Source organism: Zeus faber, assembly GCF_960531495.2.
Source record: "Zeus faber genome assembly, chromosome: 18".
NCBI classification, from domain to species: domain Eukaryota; kingdom Metazoa; phylum Chordata; class Actinopteri; order Zeiformes; family Zeidae; genus Zeus; species Zeus faber.
The window spans coordinates 17139039-17157043 of NC_137210.1; the positions used below are offsets into that span (position 1 = coordinate 17139039).

The window sequence follows — 18005 nt, forward strand, 5'->3', positions numbered from 1 at the left end:
TAAACAAGACACATATAGCCACTAATAAGTCAAGTTTTTATTCTATAGCGCTGTAAACCTAGACGTTATTACTAAATCAGAGGTTAGATTGTAGACAAGTTTTCTTAACGGTTTGTAAACAAGTTGCAAACTGTGCGCATACGAAAGAAGGAATGATGGCGACGGATCATGTGTTCTACACAAAATGATCTTGAGTGGTTTGCAGCAGCTTCACACACTGTTGTACTAGCATTGTAACACCGCCGCTGCTCATTTATATGGTTATCTGTGCGGCTTCCTTGACTAAAGGCTTCAAGGCTCCAAGGTCTTCCAGGGGAGAGGTCACCCCCGCACAGAACCAAAGATCTCCGGTTCTGGCTGTGGGAGCACTGAAGGACTCCATCTCTACCCCAGCCGTGGCCAGCAAGCCTGGATGATAAACAACGAAAATACATCTTATTTTGAAAGTTATATGTAGCAATCCACACACACACACACACACACACACACACACACACACACACACACACACACACACACACACACACACACACACACACACACACACACACACACACACACACACACACTTTGGTCTCTTACCAGCCAAAGAGGGTAGGAGCTGGGGACCAGCGGTGGCCTTAAAGAACAGCAAGTTGCCAGCGAGTGAGACCGGCTGCCGGAACACGCTGCCGCTCAGCTCCATCAGCACCGGCACGCCTCCCAAAACCGAACCGGTGGCTTTGTAGCTCGGCCCATTAGCCGAGATCTCCACCTCACACGCAATCCTCTCCGATTGGTCGTGGTTTTGATTTACCTACAGAGTCAATCAATTTAGAGCTTTTTTTGTTTGTTTGTTTGTTTTTTTTCTTCCCCTCCCCCGCTCAGGATGCAAGTTAATCATGTTAATTAATGGAATGCAGCCTCGTCAGGGTTTGTTTTTTACCATAATTCCTGACTCCTTGGCGAGGGTCAGTGCATTGACAAGATTAGGGCAGCCACTGGATTTATGACTGAGCAGCCCGACCATTACCGCAGAGGTCATGTAACCAGTGGAAGTCTTCAAGCAGTCCCCTGGAAAGTATAACATTTATTAACTGATCAACTGGGTAAAACTATTCAAATCAGATTAAACGCTTCACAAAAAATGAATAAGAATAATAATATTCAGAACAAATAATTTAATTTCAGACAATTTACTATTTGTGTTCATAGAGTTGAGCACAATCTGGCCACCAGAGGGAGACATAACACAACATAACAAGCACCATCTGTGAGTTAGTCACCAGTCCCCTCAGAAAACACTGCCGAATTTATCCTCAGATTGTCACAAAATGAGACCCGGTGCAAAATTCCTCTTCGCTAGACTCCTTACCTTGAGTAGTGATCTGGACCTGGGAGAGCGGCTGTTTAGAGTTGGTGCATGACTGCAGGACAGCACCAATGGCCTCTCCAAGTTTGATCCATTGATGAGATTCCTGAGAAAATGTGCTCGCCAAAACCTGTGCATTTACCTGCATTGGAAGAAAGAGATATACATATACCATAATATATTTGAAGAAATATAATCACAGACTCATAAATATAACCTGGACTCCTTAACGTATTCCTGCCTGCATGACTTGCTGACATCTGCACAAAACCATTTGCCTAACACTTAAGTTGAACCTGCACAACACCGACATTTTGTTTGTCTCCCAGCTTTTCAGTTCCTCTAACGTTGCCAAGGCAACCGCCTACCAGGCTGCCAGGAATGTCCGCGCAACACTGGACATTCACACGTGTAAAGGCCCAATCACGGCAATTCAGATTCTGTCCGTTTCCACGGCTTTTCTCCTCATTACAAAAGCTCTTGCTCCTCACATTCATACAGTTAAGGACACTGGACATTTGTCGGCGCTTTATTTGAAAGTTTTGCTTCTCAAGATAAACGTCTGAAAAATGTCATTGATTTAAAGAGTTGGTAAATCTGCAACTTCAAAATTAAGGAAAATATACAAAAAGCAGTGTGGCTTAACGCTTCTCATAAAAATGAACATTTTTTTTTTTTTTTACATTTTTAAATTGTACAATTTAATTCAGGGCTTGTCAGTACTGACATGTCAATGAATGCAACCAAGGATAACATAAAAACACCTGGTTATTTATTTTCTTTTGGGGTTTTTTTGTTGCAATTCCCCAGTATTACTTCCAAAATCAGCCGACATCTGAAACAAGGCTAGAAATATGTAAAACCCCTGTACGCCTAGCCCCTGCTTTCAGAAACCCCGGCTTTCGTATTTGACCTTCAATGAGTTTTCCATTCATCTCCTTCGGGAACACACTGCGAGGGGCGGAGAACGCGCGTTGCGAAAGAAACCCCAACTCACGGCTCCGACGAGGCTCTTGCCCCGCACCATGTCCACGATCTGGAGGGCGATGTCCTGGCCGCAGCGCGCCTGCGCCTCCCGGGTGCTGGCTCCCAGGTGGGGGCAGCTGATCACGTTGGGATGGTTGACCAGGGAGCGGTCCGCGGGCGGCTCCTGCAAGCGGGTCGCGGGCCCGGGGTTAAATTCACCTTTCGAGCTGAATCGAACCCGAATCGCGGTTCGCCCCCGCCCGCCCACCCGAAACATTTCGCGTCCTTGCCTCAATGAAAACGTCCAGGCCGGCTCCCCCGCACTGCCCGGACTCCAGCGCTCTGAGCAGGGCGGCCTCGTCGATGATCCCGCCACGCGCGCAGTTCACAACCCTCACTCCTTTCTTGCACTTGGCAAAGGTGGCGTCGCCCAGGAGGCCTGGGAAGAACAGGCAACGACCAAAATGCATGAGACGACCGCGACAAAATACGAGCCCAAACGCCACCCGACACGGAGGGGCCTCGGTTGGAACTCACCGGTGGTGGAGGGCATGAGGGGGGTGTGGACCGTGATGTAGTCGCACTGCGGCCACAGCTCTTCCAAAGACATCTGCTCCACCCCCCATGTGGCCGACACCTCTGGCGGAGTGATCGGATCATAGCCGATCGTCTGGCAAGGGAAAACAGAATAGAGGTTAAAACACACACACACACACACACACACACACACACACACACACACACACACACACACACACACACACACACACACACACACACACACACACACACACACACACACACACACACACACACACAAAGTGCAGTGCTGACATATTGTAATATATTAAAATCCAACCCTCATGCCGAAGGACTGCATCCTCGTGGCGACCTCCTTTCCTATTCTCCCGAGTCCGAGTATTCCGAGTACTTTGCCGTAGAGCTCCGAACCCATGAACTGAAAAAGTTTAAAACAAAAACAAAAATGTCCCCGCTCCAGTGGCTCAAGATAAACTGCACCGACTGAATTATCGCGTGGAATTAGTGGAGGCTGGGTAAACAAAGAGCTCGGTCATGCGAAAGTAATTGCTTCAGGAGACAACCGGCACATGGCAGCCACCAAAGGCTCTGCTTACTTTTTTGCGATCCCAGTTGCCCGCTTTCATCGACATGACAGCCTGGGGTACGTGTCTGAAGATGGAGTCAAATGTTAATCTCACTTTTACATGCGCGTGAGGAAAAGGGGTGACAATTTATTCATTTACTTTTTACAATTTAAAAAGAAATGTTTCATAGCAGATTTGGGATACAGATACGGATACAAATTTGGAAAATTCCTTTGGAAGTACTGTACAATACTTACTGCAAATTTGGGTTAACAAAATCCAGTGAGTAACACACTTTCAGGTAACGTGGAGAATATAATTAATGCATCTACATGTCAAAAAAACACAACATCCAATCACTTTCCATTAATATTTGGCTTTTTGGTGAAAACATTCCTAAATAAGCCGAATCCAATGTCAGTGCGTCCCTGGACAATATGCAAAGAAAGACTTGAAATCCATTTGATCTTGCCTGGAGAGGCTCATCAGCAGGGTACACGTCAGCTCGGCGGCGCTGATAGTGTTGCCACTTGGAGTACTGAAAGCAAACAGCACCGTATGAACGCCAAGACAAGCTCTTGTTTTAGGACTACATCGAGTGTCATCAGATTCATGTTGGGGAAAAAACATTTTTTTAAATAAAAAGTCATCCCACGTCCGTTGCTAAACTTACTTCATGACAATAATGCCCTTTTTAGTGGCCGCGTCGACGTCCACGTTATCGACCCCGGTCCCGGCTCTTCCAATGATTTTAAGATTGCCGGCACCGTCGATGATGTCCGCGGTGACCTTTGTCGCAGATCTGACCACCAGGCCGTCGTAGTCCTGCAGGGAAAGGTGATAAGATAGCAATGGCTAGAATGTATGGCAGCCCATGATGATGCGGCCCTCGTGAGGTCCTTTACTTCTCATTTTACTACAATATGGCAACATTTTCCTAGTCTGTGTGATTATGGCAGATTTTACTTAAAAGAAAAAAATGTGCGTGCATCATAGGTATACAGTATGACCACACGCACAACACATGGCAATACAACACAGAAACAGCAAAAACAAACAAAAACCCAATGTGACATAGAACCAGAAAAACAACAAAACAAGCAAAAACATGAAACAAGGAAACCAAATCCTGATTGGCGTTATTATTATTTGCACGCACACACACACACACACACACACACACACACACACACACACACACACACACACACACACACACACACACACACACACACACACACACACACACACACACACACACACACACACACACGCAACTCAGCAAGCCCGGGGCGCAGTTGCATCAGACTCACAATGGGCGGATCTTGCCAATGAAAAAAAACAAAAAAAAAAAACTCCTCCAACCTCAACTAACGTGGGAACGCACTTTTTTTTTTTCCCCTCAAAATCCAACGTTCACAATGTGTGCACTCACACCCAAACTGCAATGCAAACAAGAAATAGAAAATAAAATAAGACAGCGTAAATAAATAAAAAGTCCGGCTTTAAAGTTGACCATAAAGACCCTCTCCACCCACAGCTGCAGCATCGCGTCGCTTATTCCAACATTACCGCTGTGGAGTTGAAAATCAAATAAAGTGCGTCCGCTTTTGAGTGCATAGCGGGGGGGGGGGGATTTTATTTGATTTTGCGCTTTTCCAACGCGCAAACCGGCCCCCACGCCGCGCGTCGCCAGCGCACGGAACGAACCTTTATCTCGGCGACCAAATCCTCCTTCTTCATGTTGTGTTTCTCGGTGACGCGGATGCCATTTTCCTCCAGGATCTGCTTGCAACACGGATCCACGCTCTCGCTGATCAACACGCTGCGGATGCGGAGCGGGGCCATGGTGACCGCTGACTTTCCCTTGCGGACGCGGAGACGGATACAGATGCCACAGATGCCGCCGCCGCTGCTGCTGCTGCTGCTGCTGCTGCTGCTGCGGGGATGCGACAGGACCGGGACCCCGGGGCTGCGCAACTGGTGTGGCCGGCGCCGGGTCGTTCGCGAACGATGCGCTCCTTTTGAACGGCTCCTTTGGAAGGGAACCGATTCTTTCCTTTTGCCAAGTTTTACGGGCGGACGTGCGGCGCTATTTGTTTAGGCTGCCGTCTCCTTGCGCTGTGAAATACTGTTTTGTACCCGTTCCGCGCCGAAATAACTCACTGTAGTTCTTGTTTTATTTTTGGATTGCATAACTTTTGAATAACATCCAAATAAATAAACGCTAACGAAAAAAGGAATACAGACGAAGACATACATGCATACGAAAAAAAACATACTTAGGGGATCATATATTTTCACGTGTTATTGATGCCATTTGCCAATGCGCAGATTGGCAACACACGCAAAAGAAAAACAACGACGGGCGTTTGCTTTGAACGGCTCTCGGGAACGAATGGAGCCGTAAGAACCGGTTCCCTCCGACGAGCCTTAATCCGGTCACTGGAGGCGTCTCCCCAGTGAGTTTGATTTTAAATTCTGCGTCGTCTTCCAGGCGCCGTCCATCACCTGAGTCAAATTGAGAGACGCGTGACTGCGCTCGCTGTGCCAAATCGGATTGTTATAACCTCAAAGAGAACATCCTGTGTGTGTTTCGAGGGATTGTTTTAATTCCTGCAATTGTGTATTTTGAATTATATTCTTATCCGTCTGGGGTTTTATTTATATACGTTTTGCTTGATTTTCTTTTTGCCTTTAACGCTTTTATTTCTTCTGCTTTGTCTTTATAGCAAGGCCCTAAACTACTGTGAGGATTAATTTGAGGAGATCTTGGAGTAGTTCAAGACGAATAACTTCCCGATAAATAGTATGAGTAATAATAACAAGAAAAATAACGATTAAAATAATTTGCTGATTAATGATAGTGATCCTTCAATATCTCGGTCCAAAACTTAACTCTATGAAGCAAAAACAGAACCTGAAATTGAATGGAATGAATTAAAATAAAATCGCATATACTGGATGAAGGTAGAATATGTCATCAAAATGTTGACAAAGAAAAAATGATGGGAAAGAATAATGCACAAAAATACGTGTAGCGCCCCCTAGTGTGGCCTAGCGACCCTGTTGAGCAGTGCGCTGCAGATGATTGGCGCAGGCGTTGCTAGGATACCGCATAACACATGGTTCCCCTGATTCGACACGTTGCAAAAGAGGTCAGAGCACATAATTGAGATTTCTTTGGCTTCATTTCATTTTTAAAGGCTGAAAAACAGCAAACATGGCAGCGTCAGTGGTTCAGTATGGGAGAAGAAGTGGATCCACTAAACAAGGTCAGTACAAAGGAAACAAGCCTGATTGGCCTCCCCTCACTATTCATTTCCCTGAAAGCTTGAAATTAAAAAGCAAATAAATGCAAAATAAGTGTAGCCCTTGTATATGAAATGTGCTATACAAATAAACATGCCTTCCTTCACTCTATACCATTTCTCAAGGCTCTTCACATGGGAGAGTAGGCCTACATGCACCGGATCTTCGCCAAATCGCTGTCTTACCCAGAGCTGAATTCCACAGAATTCAAGGAAGTCTAAATCGTGTTAATAAATATGAGGAAAGTATCAGAGAGGCAGCGCAGCAAAGAGAGGCCATGCATCTGCGCTCAAAAGAGGTGGTGAAATTCTGGCCCAACACCATTGCTGTAAGTTCACAATGCCAGACTCATAGTGCAAATTCAGTTTACTTATTGAGACACCAATGTAGCTTGATGACAATTCTAACAATGTGATCTCGTCAAAGTCGCAAAGGCAGAACAAACTTGAAGCAAAGAAGATTCGAGAAGAGAGAGAAGAACAACAAAGGAAAATGACCGATATTGAAGAGGCCAAATATCAGGCGCAAAAGCGCAAGGAGGCCATTGAAAAAGCTAAGGCTCAGCAATATTACCAAACCGACAGGGTCAAAGGACTTCATGTTAGTATTGCTCGGAAACAGCATATTTATCAGTACCGCTTGGATGCTAGAGCCATACGCACGTTATCGAGCTTCATGATGAGCATAACGACAAGATGGTGTCCCATTGCATTGCAGAGTGCACTCTTACTGTGTGAAGTTTTGAAGGAGAGGGACGCACAAGTTGAACTGAAGCGCAGAATCAAGAGCACCTCCAAGGATACGGAACAAGCGCTCATTGACATGATGAATTCCAGGGAAGATGAGGCTTTCAAACAAGAGCAGCAGAGGGAATCTCAGAGGATGCTCGCCAGACAAGCCAATGCAGAAGATCTGATGAAGCAGTAAGAACCGACGACACACCGCGTTCCAGATTATTATGCAAATATATTTCTCTGAGTTTCCTAAATAGTCGATGCACATGACAGTCAGTATCATTTTCAAGTCATCAACCGTTAGGGTTTAATTCGAGTGTTATTGTACAAACCTCCCAATGATAACAGTATTTGTTTCAAAAATAAAAAAAGTTAAAATGCACTGTTCCAAATTATTATGCACAACAGAATTTCAAAACATTTTTTAGGTTGTAAAGAACTGTAAATGGTCATTTGTTGAATTTGCAGTATTATGAGTTCATATTTACTGAAATCAAAAGCTATTTCAATCAAAACATCTTAACAGGCCAAGTTACATGTTAACACAGGAGCCTTCTTTGATATCACCCTCACAATTCTTGCATCTTGAACTTGTGAGTTTTTGGAGAGTTTCTCCTTGAATTTCTTTGCAGGATGTCAGAACAGCCTCCCAGAGCTGCTGTTCTGATGCAAACTGCCTCCCACCCTCATAGATCTTTTGCTTGAGGATGCTCCAAAGCTTCTCAATAGGGTTGAGGTCAGGGAAGGACGGGGGCCACACCATGAGTTTCTCTCCTTTTATGTCCATAGCAGCCAATGACACAGAGGTATTCTTTGCAGCATGAGATGGTGCATTGTCATGCATGAAGATGATTTTGCTACGTAAGGCACGGTTCTTGTTTTGTACCATGGAAGAAAGTGCTCAGTCAGAAACGCTTGATACTTATCCGAGGTCATTTCACACCTTCAGGGACGCTAAAGGGGCCCACCAGCTCTCTCCCCATGATTCTACCCAAAACATGACTTTGCCACCTCTTTGCTGACGTCGCAGCCTCGTTGGGACATGGTGGTCATCCACCAACCGTCCACTACTCCATCCATCTGCACCATCCAGGGTTGCACGGCACTCATCAGTAAACAAGACTGTTTGAAAATGAGTCTTCATGTATTTCTGGGCCCACTGCAACCGTTTCTGCTTGTGAGCATTGGTTAGGGGGGGCCCAATAGTAGGTTTATGCCCAACTGCAAGCCTCTGGAGGATCCTACACCTTGAGGGTCGCGGGACTCCAGCGGCACCAGCAGCTTCAAATACCTGTTTGCTGCTTTGTAACGGCATTTTAGCAGCTGCTCTCTTAATCCCATGAATCTGTCTGGCAGAAACCTTCCTCATTCTGCCTTTATCTGCACCAACCTGTCTGTGCTCTGAATCAGCCACAAATCTCTTCACAGTACGATGATCACAATTAAGTTTCCGTGAAATATCTAATGTTTTCATATCTTGTCCAAGGCATTGCACTATTTGAGGCTTTTCGGCAGCAGAGAGATCCTTTCTCTTTCCCATATTGCTTGAAACCTGTGGCCTGCTTCATAATGTGGAACGTCCTTCTGAAGTAGTTTTCCTTTAATTGGGCTCAACTGGCAAACTAATTATCACAGATGTCTGAGATTGATTTTAGTGATCCAAAGAGCCCAGAGACATAATACCATCCATGAGTTTAATTAAAAAACAAAAAATGTAATGTTTGTGACGATTAAATCCAATTTGCATAATAATTTGGAACGCGGTGTAATCGCTAGAGGGGCACGAGAGTTTTTACTTCCAATTTAAAGGATTAAAGACACGCCCAAGTAAGGTTGAAAGAAAATGCTGTCGGAGCAAATCCATATTTAATGTTTCGCTTTTACAGGATGAAGGAAGCTGAGCTGGTGAGAGCTCAAGAGCAGCGAGATAACAAGGAAGACGGAGAGGATATCCAGCGATGTCGAGAACTTTACCTCACGGAGCAAAGTATGGAGAGACGAAGACAACTGGAGCAGAAGAGAAGCATCATGCAGGCCCACTTGGTACGGGAGAGGCTGCTGGAGAGGCTTTTATATTATTTTATTGCAATATAAACAAAGAAATTCTTACTCTTGTCAATGTTATGCATCTGCAGGAGCATATCTCCAACAGGGACACCGTGAGAGCGGTGGAACGACAGAAGCGGGAGTTGGAGGACGAACAGTTAAAATGTTTTCTCTCGGCAAAACAAAAGATGCTGAAGTTCAGGAAAGAAAAAGAGGCGGAGCTGTTCAGGTAAGTCCCATCAAAGGGGATCCCAGATCTGGACGACCGCCATCGTAGTTCTATCGGCATACCTCGTGCCGGGGCGTTGACGCTCCGCGTCGTTCTTGTACTTTTCTTCAGAGAGGCCCAGATGCGCAGGGAGAAGATCACGGACAAGCTGGCGGCCGCCAAGCAGACGCAAGTTATCGACGAGGAGGAGGCCATCGCAAGGGCCATCGCTGAGCAAGAAGCGAAACAGGCACAGCGACACAGGAATGAGGAGGAGAGAAAGGCCGCCATGTTGAAGTCTATTGCTGAACACAGAGAAACCAAGGTAAGACACGAGAGACATGCCGTCCGTCGTTCCGGTGTAGGAGGTGGCGCGGCTCAAAGGACACCAACAAAACATTCAAACGACAATGAGCTTTTATTACTTCTGGGGGGAACAAAAGAATACAGTTTTCATCCTCAGGTAGCTTTGTATTTTGTCAAGTTTTCTAAATTTCGCATGTTGGCCTGTCCATAGTTCTGATGTAGTACATTGTACGGCTCAAAGGACGCAAAATTATTCAATGGCAATTATATCTTAAATATGAAGGTGAATGGCAAATAAACAGAGACGTCTAGAACAGGTTTTCAACCCGCTGTAGCTTTTTTTGTTTCGGTTTTTTTTGGTCGGTGAAGCTCAAATGTCAAACTCTCCCTCCATCGTGTCTCATTAAGATGCAGGAACAAGAGAGGAAGGATGTGAGGGAACAGGAGGACGCCCTGAACAGGCTGCACGCCATCAAGGATGCCGAAAGAATATTTCTCCAGAAGCAACAGCAGAAGGCTCAAAAGAATAAAGAAGATGGCAGAATTTTACAAGATCTTTATGTCGACCAAATGGTGATGTACCCGGCGCGTACCTTTCGGGGGTATCGTTTCTGTCGAGCAAACAAATTCACAAGTCTCTTGTTGGTATGACAAGCTCATTTAGCGACGGTTACGCTTGTCTCTCTGCAGGCTGAAAAGCGCTCCAAGGCCCAGCAGCTGAGACGAGAACAACAAGAAATGGAGGAAAGGAACGCCCAGCTCGTCGTCGAAGAGGAGAGGCAGTTCCAACACTATGCGAAGAAAGTGATTGAGGCGGCGGCAGACGCCGAGCGAAACGTCCTCCCGCTCCACAAGGCCGCCAGGGAAGGCGTCGGAGGGGGGCTGGGACCCATCTTCAGCGGAGTGCGGCCGAGCTACCTCGTTCAGGACGACAGCGGCGTCCAGATGCCCAGATACGTGTGCGGTTCAACCCAAAACACGAAGGAACGTAATGAGGTGGTGGATATTCAGAAGGCCAAGAAGCGACTTGGATTTACCTGGTGATGTGTAGCTACCTGGCAGTCAGGTTTTATATCCATGTATTGCGAAAATGAATAAGAGGAAAAAATACATTTTTTTATTACTGATTTGTGTTATTTTTAGACTCTTTAAGCGCTTGGGTTCCCAATATGGGGAAAGCAGAGGGTCCGCGGAAAAATGTTTGTTTGTAATACGCAAACGTCAATGATGGTGAGTTGGTTTTTTTTATGATTTATAGGAACTAAAACATTCCTCCTGGAATCGTAAACCTAATGTGGTGGAGGGTTTTGTGAGCCTGAAAGAATCTGGAGGGGGCGCTACGCTGTCTAGTGCCTTGCACCTGGCAGGGCTACCCATGGCAGATTGAGCTCAGGTGAGGGACCAGACTAATAACGATTCAGAAGACCCGAGGAGAAGGACAGATGGACTGACCGCGCCCCAACGAGAGAGACCGGGGCCCACCCCTGGAGCCAGGCCCAGGAGTGGAGCTCGGTCTGCCACAGCCCGAAGAAGCAATGTGTCGCCGCTGCCTTGTGGGTCCTCCACCCACAAGGCTTATCATACAGTAAGGGTCCGGTGAATGCCTCGTGGGCGACACGACAGGCAGGGTGGCCGTAGGTGTGCTGGACCCTGGCTATGGAAACTGGCGTGCGGTATGCGGAACGTCACCTCCCCGGTGGGGAAGAAGCCGGACCTTGTGCAGGAGACTGAGCGGTATCGACTGGACAGAGCGGGGCTCACCTCTATGCCCAACATCGGCTTTAGAACCAAACCCCTCCATCGGAATTGGACTCTTCTCTCACCAAGGTTACGCAAGGGGCGAGGCACCGTGCAGGGGTTGGGATACTCGCAATCACTTCTCTGCCTGGTTTCAGTTCCATTGGGGGGGGCCATACTATACATATCACATTAAATATCTAAACAATATATGGCTCAGGAATGGTGGGCTTTTACCTAATTTTCCCCAAGAGGTTTCCTTTGGGAAAGAGTGCATGGAAACACATGTAAATGTACCTGGTGAATAAAACAGATTGTGATGTAATTAAGGGAATTATCCACATAACCCCCCCCCCCCCCCCTGGTGGACATCAACGTGTAATGCCTTTGTGACATCACAATTCTCCCCCTACTAAATGGAGCGTTTGGAGAACCTGCTCTTAGTTTACCAGTTTACGCACATACGCACGCATACAGCTGGAACACTTTCACAATTTCACCACGAATGTCAGGGGGGATGAATTATTTCCTCGACAGAACAATGGAAAACTGACATTTGTCAATATGGTTCATGTCAAAATTGTTATATATGTATACCTTCATGTACTTGTATCACCATTGGCCTGGTCAGCCAGCAGCCTGCCGACACTGACCGGTCACAGTATCACACTTGTGTTTGTTTGAGGTCATGGTTTAGTTTAAATTTAAAAAGCATTCTCTGTATTTTAATTTTGTTACCCTTCTTTGTTGAAATTTACTATGGGTAAAAATTTAACTTTTTATTTTTTTTTAATCTTACATTTTGACTAACTGTTTGGTCCCTAACACCAGTTCTAATTAGATTTTTAAAGATTGAGGATAATCTCTTAACAAAAACAGCAAACATGGCAGCGTCAGTGGTTCAGTATGGGAGGAGGCGAGGATCCACAAAACAAGGTCAGTACAAAGGAAACAAGCCTGGCTGGCGTCACTTCATTTATGTTCTTTTTTTGAAAGCTTGAAACGAATAAGCAGAGAAATGCAAAGTGAGTTTCTCGAGAGTCATTCACCTGTATGAACATTAAGATGTGTTACTGATGCATGTAAGCTATATTGTTGAGCAAAAAAAACAACCTTGTTTTACCACTCTTAGAGTTATCGATGCAGTGTATGGAATAAAAGCGATCAATTGGTTTATTGGGTGCGGGCTTGAGTCCTGCCATATTTGTTGGGTGTAGGCCTGTTAAAAATTTGCACATCAATGTAGTTATCGGTGTTTAGCTTTTTATTTCTATGATTTGATTCTTTGGTTTTATATTTTGTCTTGTATGCCTTTAAGTTCTTTACTATATGGCACGTCACAGCAACATACAGTAGTTGCACGCACTGTTAACAGTGAATAACGTTCCCTTTGTATAGTATTATTTATTTTAACACGTACAACATGGTTTTGAACTACTTTTAAAGCCCAAAGTCGTGTATATAAGCAGACATAGCAACTTGCAAACCGATTGAATCCTGCAACCTTTGGCAGTAACCAATACTATAGGGAAAGTGGGTGTGTGACTTTTTGAGGTATGATCTGACATAATTAGAAGAACACGGTTGACTCATAATATAAAATGGTCATAACTAAATATCTTTTTTTTTTTTAAAAAGGGTTTGAAATAGAAAATTTAAAAAAGCAAGAAATCAAAAATCTGGGGGGGAACGTACCGCCCCACCCCAGCTTGAATAGGCACGACGTCTCTGCCTCGAATTGCTCTTGTGTGTGAAATGCGCTGTACAAATAAACATACCTAGCCTTACTTACTACCATTTATCAAGGGACCTCGGACAAAGAATACAACGGGACAGCGGAACAACAACAACCACCAGACCCTCGAATGGTCACCATCTTACCCAGAGCTGAATTCCACAGAATTCAAGAAAGTTTAAATCCTGTTAATAAATATGAGGAAAGTATCAGAGCGGCAGCGCAGCGAAGAGAGGCCATGCATCTGCGTTCAAAAGAGGTGGTGAAATTCTGGCCCAACACCATTGCTGTAAGTTCACAATGCAAGACTTACCATGCATCAGCCACAACATTAAAGCCGCTGACAGGAAAAGTAGATAATGTTGTTCATCTCATTACAATGGCGCCTGTCAAGGGGGTGGGATATATTAGGCCGCAATTGAACAGTCAGTTCTTGAAGTTGATGTGTTGAAAGTAGGGAAAATGGGCAAGCATAAGGATCTGAGCCACTTTGACGAGGGCCAAATTGTGACGGCTAGACAATTGGGTCCGACCCCCCAGAAGAGCTACTATAGCAAAAATTGCCAAAAAGGTTCATGCTGGCTATGATAGAAAGGTGTCAGAACACACAATGCATCGCAGCTTGTTGATTATGGGGCTGCATAGCCGCAGACCAGTCACAGTGGCCATGCTGTGCCCATGTTGACCACTGCCGAAAGCCCCTACAATGGGCACGTGAGTGTCAGAACCAGACCATGGATCAATGGAAGAAGGTGGCCTGGTCTGGTGAATCACGTTTTCTTCTCCATCATGTGGATGGCCGGGGTTAGGGTCAGATCCCATTGAGCATCTGTGGGATGTGTTGGAACGAGCCAGATCCATGGGGGCCCTACTTCCCAACTTCCAGGACTTAAAGGATCTGCTGCTAACGTCTTGGTGCCAGATACCACAGGACACCTTCAGAGGTCTTGTGGAGTCCATGCCATGATGGGTCACAGCTGTTTTGGCGGCACAAGGGAGAGCTACACAATATTAGTGGTTATTCATGATGGTTTTAATGTTGTGGCTGATCGGTGTAATTCAATTTACTTATTGAGATGCCAATGTGCCTTGAAAAATTGCCAGAGAATATCTAACTGCAGCAGTACAGAAAAATTCTAACAATTTTTACAAATCACCACAGGCGCAAAGGCAGAAGAAACTTGAGGCAAAAAGGGTCCGGGAAGAGAGAGAAGAACAACAGAGGAAAATGACCGACATTGAAGAGGCCAAATATCAGGCGCAAAAGCGCAAGGATGCCATTGAAAAAGCTAAGGCTCAGCAATATTACCAAACCGACAGGGTCAAAGGACTTCATGTTAGTATTGCTCGGAAACAGCATATTTATCAGTACCGCTTGGATGCTAGAGCCATACGCACGTTATCGAGCTTCATGATGAGCATAACGACAAGATGGTGTCCCATTGCATTGCAGAGTGCACTCTTACTGTGTGAAGTTTTGAAGGAGAGGGACGCACAAGTTGAACTGAAGCGCAGAATCAAGAGCACCTCCAAGGATACGGAACAAGCGCTCATTGACATGATGAATTCCAGGGAAGATGAGGCTTTCAAACAAGAGCAGCAGAGGGAATCTCAGAGGAAGCTCGCCAGACAAGCCAATGCAGAAGATCTGATGAAGCAGTAAGAACCGACGACACATAATCGCTAGAGGGGCACGAGAGTTTTTATTTCCAATTTAAGGGATTAAAGACACAGCCAAGTAAGGTTGAAAGAAAATGGTGTCGGAGCAAATATATATTTAATGTTTCTCTTTCACAGGATAAAGGAAGCTGAGTTGGCAAGAGCACAAGAGCAGCAAGATAACAAGGAAGAGGGAGAGGAAATCCAGCGATGTCGAGAACTTTTTCTCACAGAGCAAAGTATGGAGAGACAAAGACAATTTGAGCAGAAGAGAAGCATCATGCACGCTCACTTGGTACGGGAGAGGCTGGTGGAGAGGCTTTTATTAATTGCAACATAAATATATATATATATATATATATATATAAAAAGTCATACTCTGCCAATGTTATGTACCTGCAGGAGCATATCTCCAACAGAGACACCATGAGAGCAGTGGAAAGACAAAAGCAGGAGTTGGAGGACGAACAGTTAAAATGCTTTCTCTCGGCAAAACAAAAGATGATGAAGTTCAGGAAAGAAAAAGAGGCGGAGATGTTCAGGTAAGTCCCATCAAAAGTGATTCGAGAAAGAAGCCACAGATTGAGACCCTCATGATTATTGCGGCATACCTAGAACCACGCATTGTCTAGCCGTCATTCTCGTACTATTCTTTAGAGAGGCCCAGATGCGCAGGGACATGGCCACGGACAAACTGGCCGCCGCGAAGCAGGCACAAATTGTCAACGAGGAGGAGAAAGATTGTTCGGCATTGTCTTGGGCCGTCGCTCAAAAGGACACGCAGCAGGTGGAACAACACAGAAATGATGAGGAGAGAAAGGCCGCCACGCTGAAGGCTCTCGATGACCAGAGGGAGGCCAAGGTAAGACGAGACGCGCTGCACTTTCAAGGAGCACGTGCCGTCGGTCTGTCCCTAGTTCTGATGTAGTACGTTGTGCGGCTCAAAGGACACTTAATCATTCAATGGCAATTATCTCTTAAATATGAAGCGGGGTGGCAAATTAACAAAGTTGTGTGGATTACGGTTTTCATCCTGCTGTAGCTTTTTTTTTTGTCAAGTTCAAATGTCAAACTCTCCCTCCATCTTGTCTCATTAAGATGCAGGAACAACAGAGGAAGGACGCGAGAGAACAGGAGGAAGCCCTGAACAGGCTGCACGCCATCAAGGATGCCGAAATAACCTTTTTTGAGAAGCAAGAGCAAAGGGCTCAAAAGAATAAAGAAAATAGAATAACTTTAGCAAAACTTTATATCGACGAAATGGTAATGTAGCCAGTCTGTCTTTCGGGGATGTCATTCCTTCTCGCAGTCGAACAAGCTTGTTTACCTGTGGTATGCTTGCTTCCATAGGCTAAAAAATGTTCCAAGGCCCGGGAAGTGAGGAGAGACCAACAGGAATTAGAAGAACGGAACGCCCAGCTCATCATTGAAGATGAGAAGCAGTTCCAACACTACGCGAAGAAAGTGATTGAGGCGGCGGCAGACGCCGAGCGGAACGTCCTCCCGCTCCACAAGGCCGCCAGGGAAGGCATCGGAGGGGGGCGCGGACCCATCTTCAGCGGAGTGAGGCCGAGCTACCTCGTTCAGGACGACAGCGGCGTCCAGATGCCCAGATACGTGTGCGGTTCAACCCAAAACATCAAAGAGTTTAATGAGGCCGTGGAAATCAAGGACGCCAGGAAGCGACTTGGATTTGCATGGGAGCTGAACTCTGATGATTGACGACGCGGATCCAAGTGTCACACACACACACACGATACAGCACTTAGTAACAGCGGAGGGTGGTAATGCAACATTACATTTGGATGGAAGCTGGCGGAAGAGATGTGGATATAGGGTGCTATACGCCAATCAGATTTTATACCCGTTTTTCATAAATTAATAAAGGAAAAAATGTACTTCATTACTGTGTTCTTCGCTGTTGTGTTCTTTTAAACCGGCGACGGGGTCAGAGCTCTTTTTGCCAGCATGAGGGGACCTACACAATATTAGTGGTTATTGGTGGTGTAGTACAGTTTACAGTACACACCGATCGGCCACAACATTAAAACCACCTGTCTAATATCGTGAAGGTATCCTTCGTGTCACCAAAACAGCTCCAACCCGTCAAGGCATGGACGCCGCCAAGACCTCTGAAGCTGTCCTGTGGTATCTGGCACCAAGACATTAGCAGCAGATCCTTAGAGTCCTGTGAGTTGGCCGCCATAGATCTGGCTTGTTGTTCCAGCACATCCCACGGATGCTCGACTGGATTAACATCTGGGGAATTTGGAGGCCAAGTCAACACCGTGAACTCTCCGTCATGTTCCTCAAACCATTCCTGAACAATTTTTGCGGTGTGGCAGTGTGCATTATCGTCCTGAAAGAGGCCACTTCCATCAGGGAATACCGTTGCCTTGAAGGGGTGTACTTGGACTGCAACAAAGTTTAGGTAGGTTGTTTGTGGCAAAAGTTTACCAGAAAAAACATTGCCCAGAGAATCACACTGCCTCCACCGGCTTGCCTTCTCCCCATCGTGCATCCTTGTGCCATCTCTTACCCAGACAAACAACGCACATGCACCCGGCCACCCACATGATGTAAAAGAAAACACGATTCATCAGACCAGGCCACCTTCTTCCATTACTCGTCATGGTCCAGTTCTGACGGTCGGGTGCCCATTGTAGGCGCTTCCAGCAGTGGACAGGGGTCAGCATGGGCGTTCTGATCAGTCTGTGGCTACTCAGCCTCATATACAGCCAGCTGTGATGCACTGTGTGTTCTGACACCTTTCTCATAGCAGCATTATTGTTTTCAGCAGCTCTTCTGTGGGATCGGACCAGACGGGCTAGACTTCGCTCCCCAC

At 45.9% G+C, this 18005-nt stretch overlaps 3 protein-coding genes across 3 annotated transcripts; 2 read left to right on the forward strand and 1 right to left on the reverse strand.

Annotated features, from left to right (window-relative positions):
- Positions 1 to 24: 24 nt before the first annotated feature.
- Positions 25 to 5419, reverse strand: phgdh (phosphoglycerate dehydrogenase). The gene is made up of 12 exons (XM_080018796.1): positions 5134 to 5419; positions 4097 to 4248; positions 3896 to 3961; positions 3454 to 3508; positions 3177 to 3275; positions 2855 to 2987; positions 2608 to 2756; positions 2349 to 2501; positions 1355 to 1493; positions 926 to 1053; positions 583 to 796; positions 25 to 408 (listed from the first exon to the last, which is right to left on the reverse strand). Exons 1-12 carry the CDS (start codon positions 5269 to 5271, stop codon positions 254 to 256), a joined length of 1581 nt encoding a protein of 526 aa, XP_079874922.1. The 5' UTR covers positions 5272 to 5419; the 3' UTR covers positions 25 to 253.
- Positions 5420 to 6617: 1198 nt separating this feature from the next.
- On the forward strand, positions 6618 to 11073 carry cfap210 (cilia and flagella associated protein 210; the record flags this gene model as incomplete). The annotated part of the gene is made up of 9 exons (XM_080018810.1): positions 6618 to 6698; positions 6861 to 7063; positions 7162 to 7335; positions 7453 to 7658; positions 9356 to 9512; positions 9605 to 9744; positions 9856 to 10048; positions 10438 to 10602; positions 10720 to 11073. The coding sequence occupies exons 1-9, from the start codon at positions 6647 to 6649 to the stop codon at positions 11071 to 11073; spliced, it is 1644 nt and encodes a 547-aa protein (XP_079874936.1). The 5' UTR covers positions 6618 to 6646.
- A 2558-nt stretch (positions 11074 to 13631) lies between these two features.
- LOC307243889 (cilia- and flagella- associated protein 210-like) lies at positions 13632 to 16882 on the forward strand (the record flags this gene model as incomplete). Its single annotated transcript, XM_080018859.1, has 7 exons — positions 13632 to 13790; positions 14664 to 14837; positions 14955 to 15160; positions 15299 to 15455; positions 15563 to 15702; positions 15818 to 16022; positions 16511 to 16882. The coding sequence occupies 7 exons, from the start codon at positions 13632 to 13634 to the stop codon at positions 16880 to 16882; spliced, it is 1413 nt and encodes a 470-aa protein (XP_079874985.1).
- Between the last annotated feature and the right edge of the window lie 1123 nt (positions 16883 to 18005).

Excerpts from the sequence above, each read along its gene's own strand:
- phgdh (XM_080018796.1), bottom strand. The coding sequence starts at position 5,271 with ATGGCCCCGCTCCGCATCCGCAGCGTGTTGATCAGCGAGAGCGTGGAT. Across the intron at positions 1,494-2,348 it reads GCAAGAGCCTCGTCGGAGCC|GTAAATGCACAGGTTTTGGC; the intron begins GTGAGTTGGGGT and ends CTTCCAATGCAG. Across the intron at positions 1,054-1,354 it reads GGTCCAGATCACTACTCAAG|GGGACTGCTTGAAGACTTCC; the intron begins GTAAGGAGTCTA and ends TATACTTTCCAG.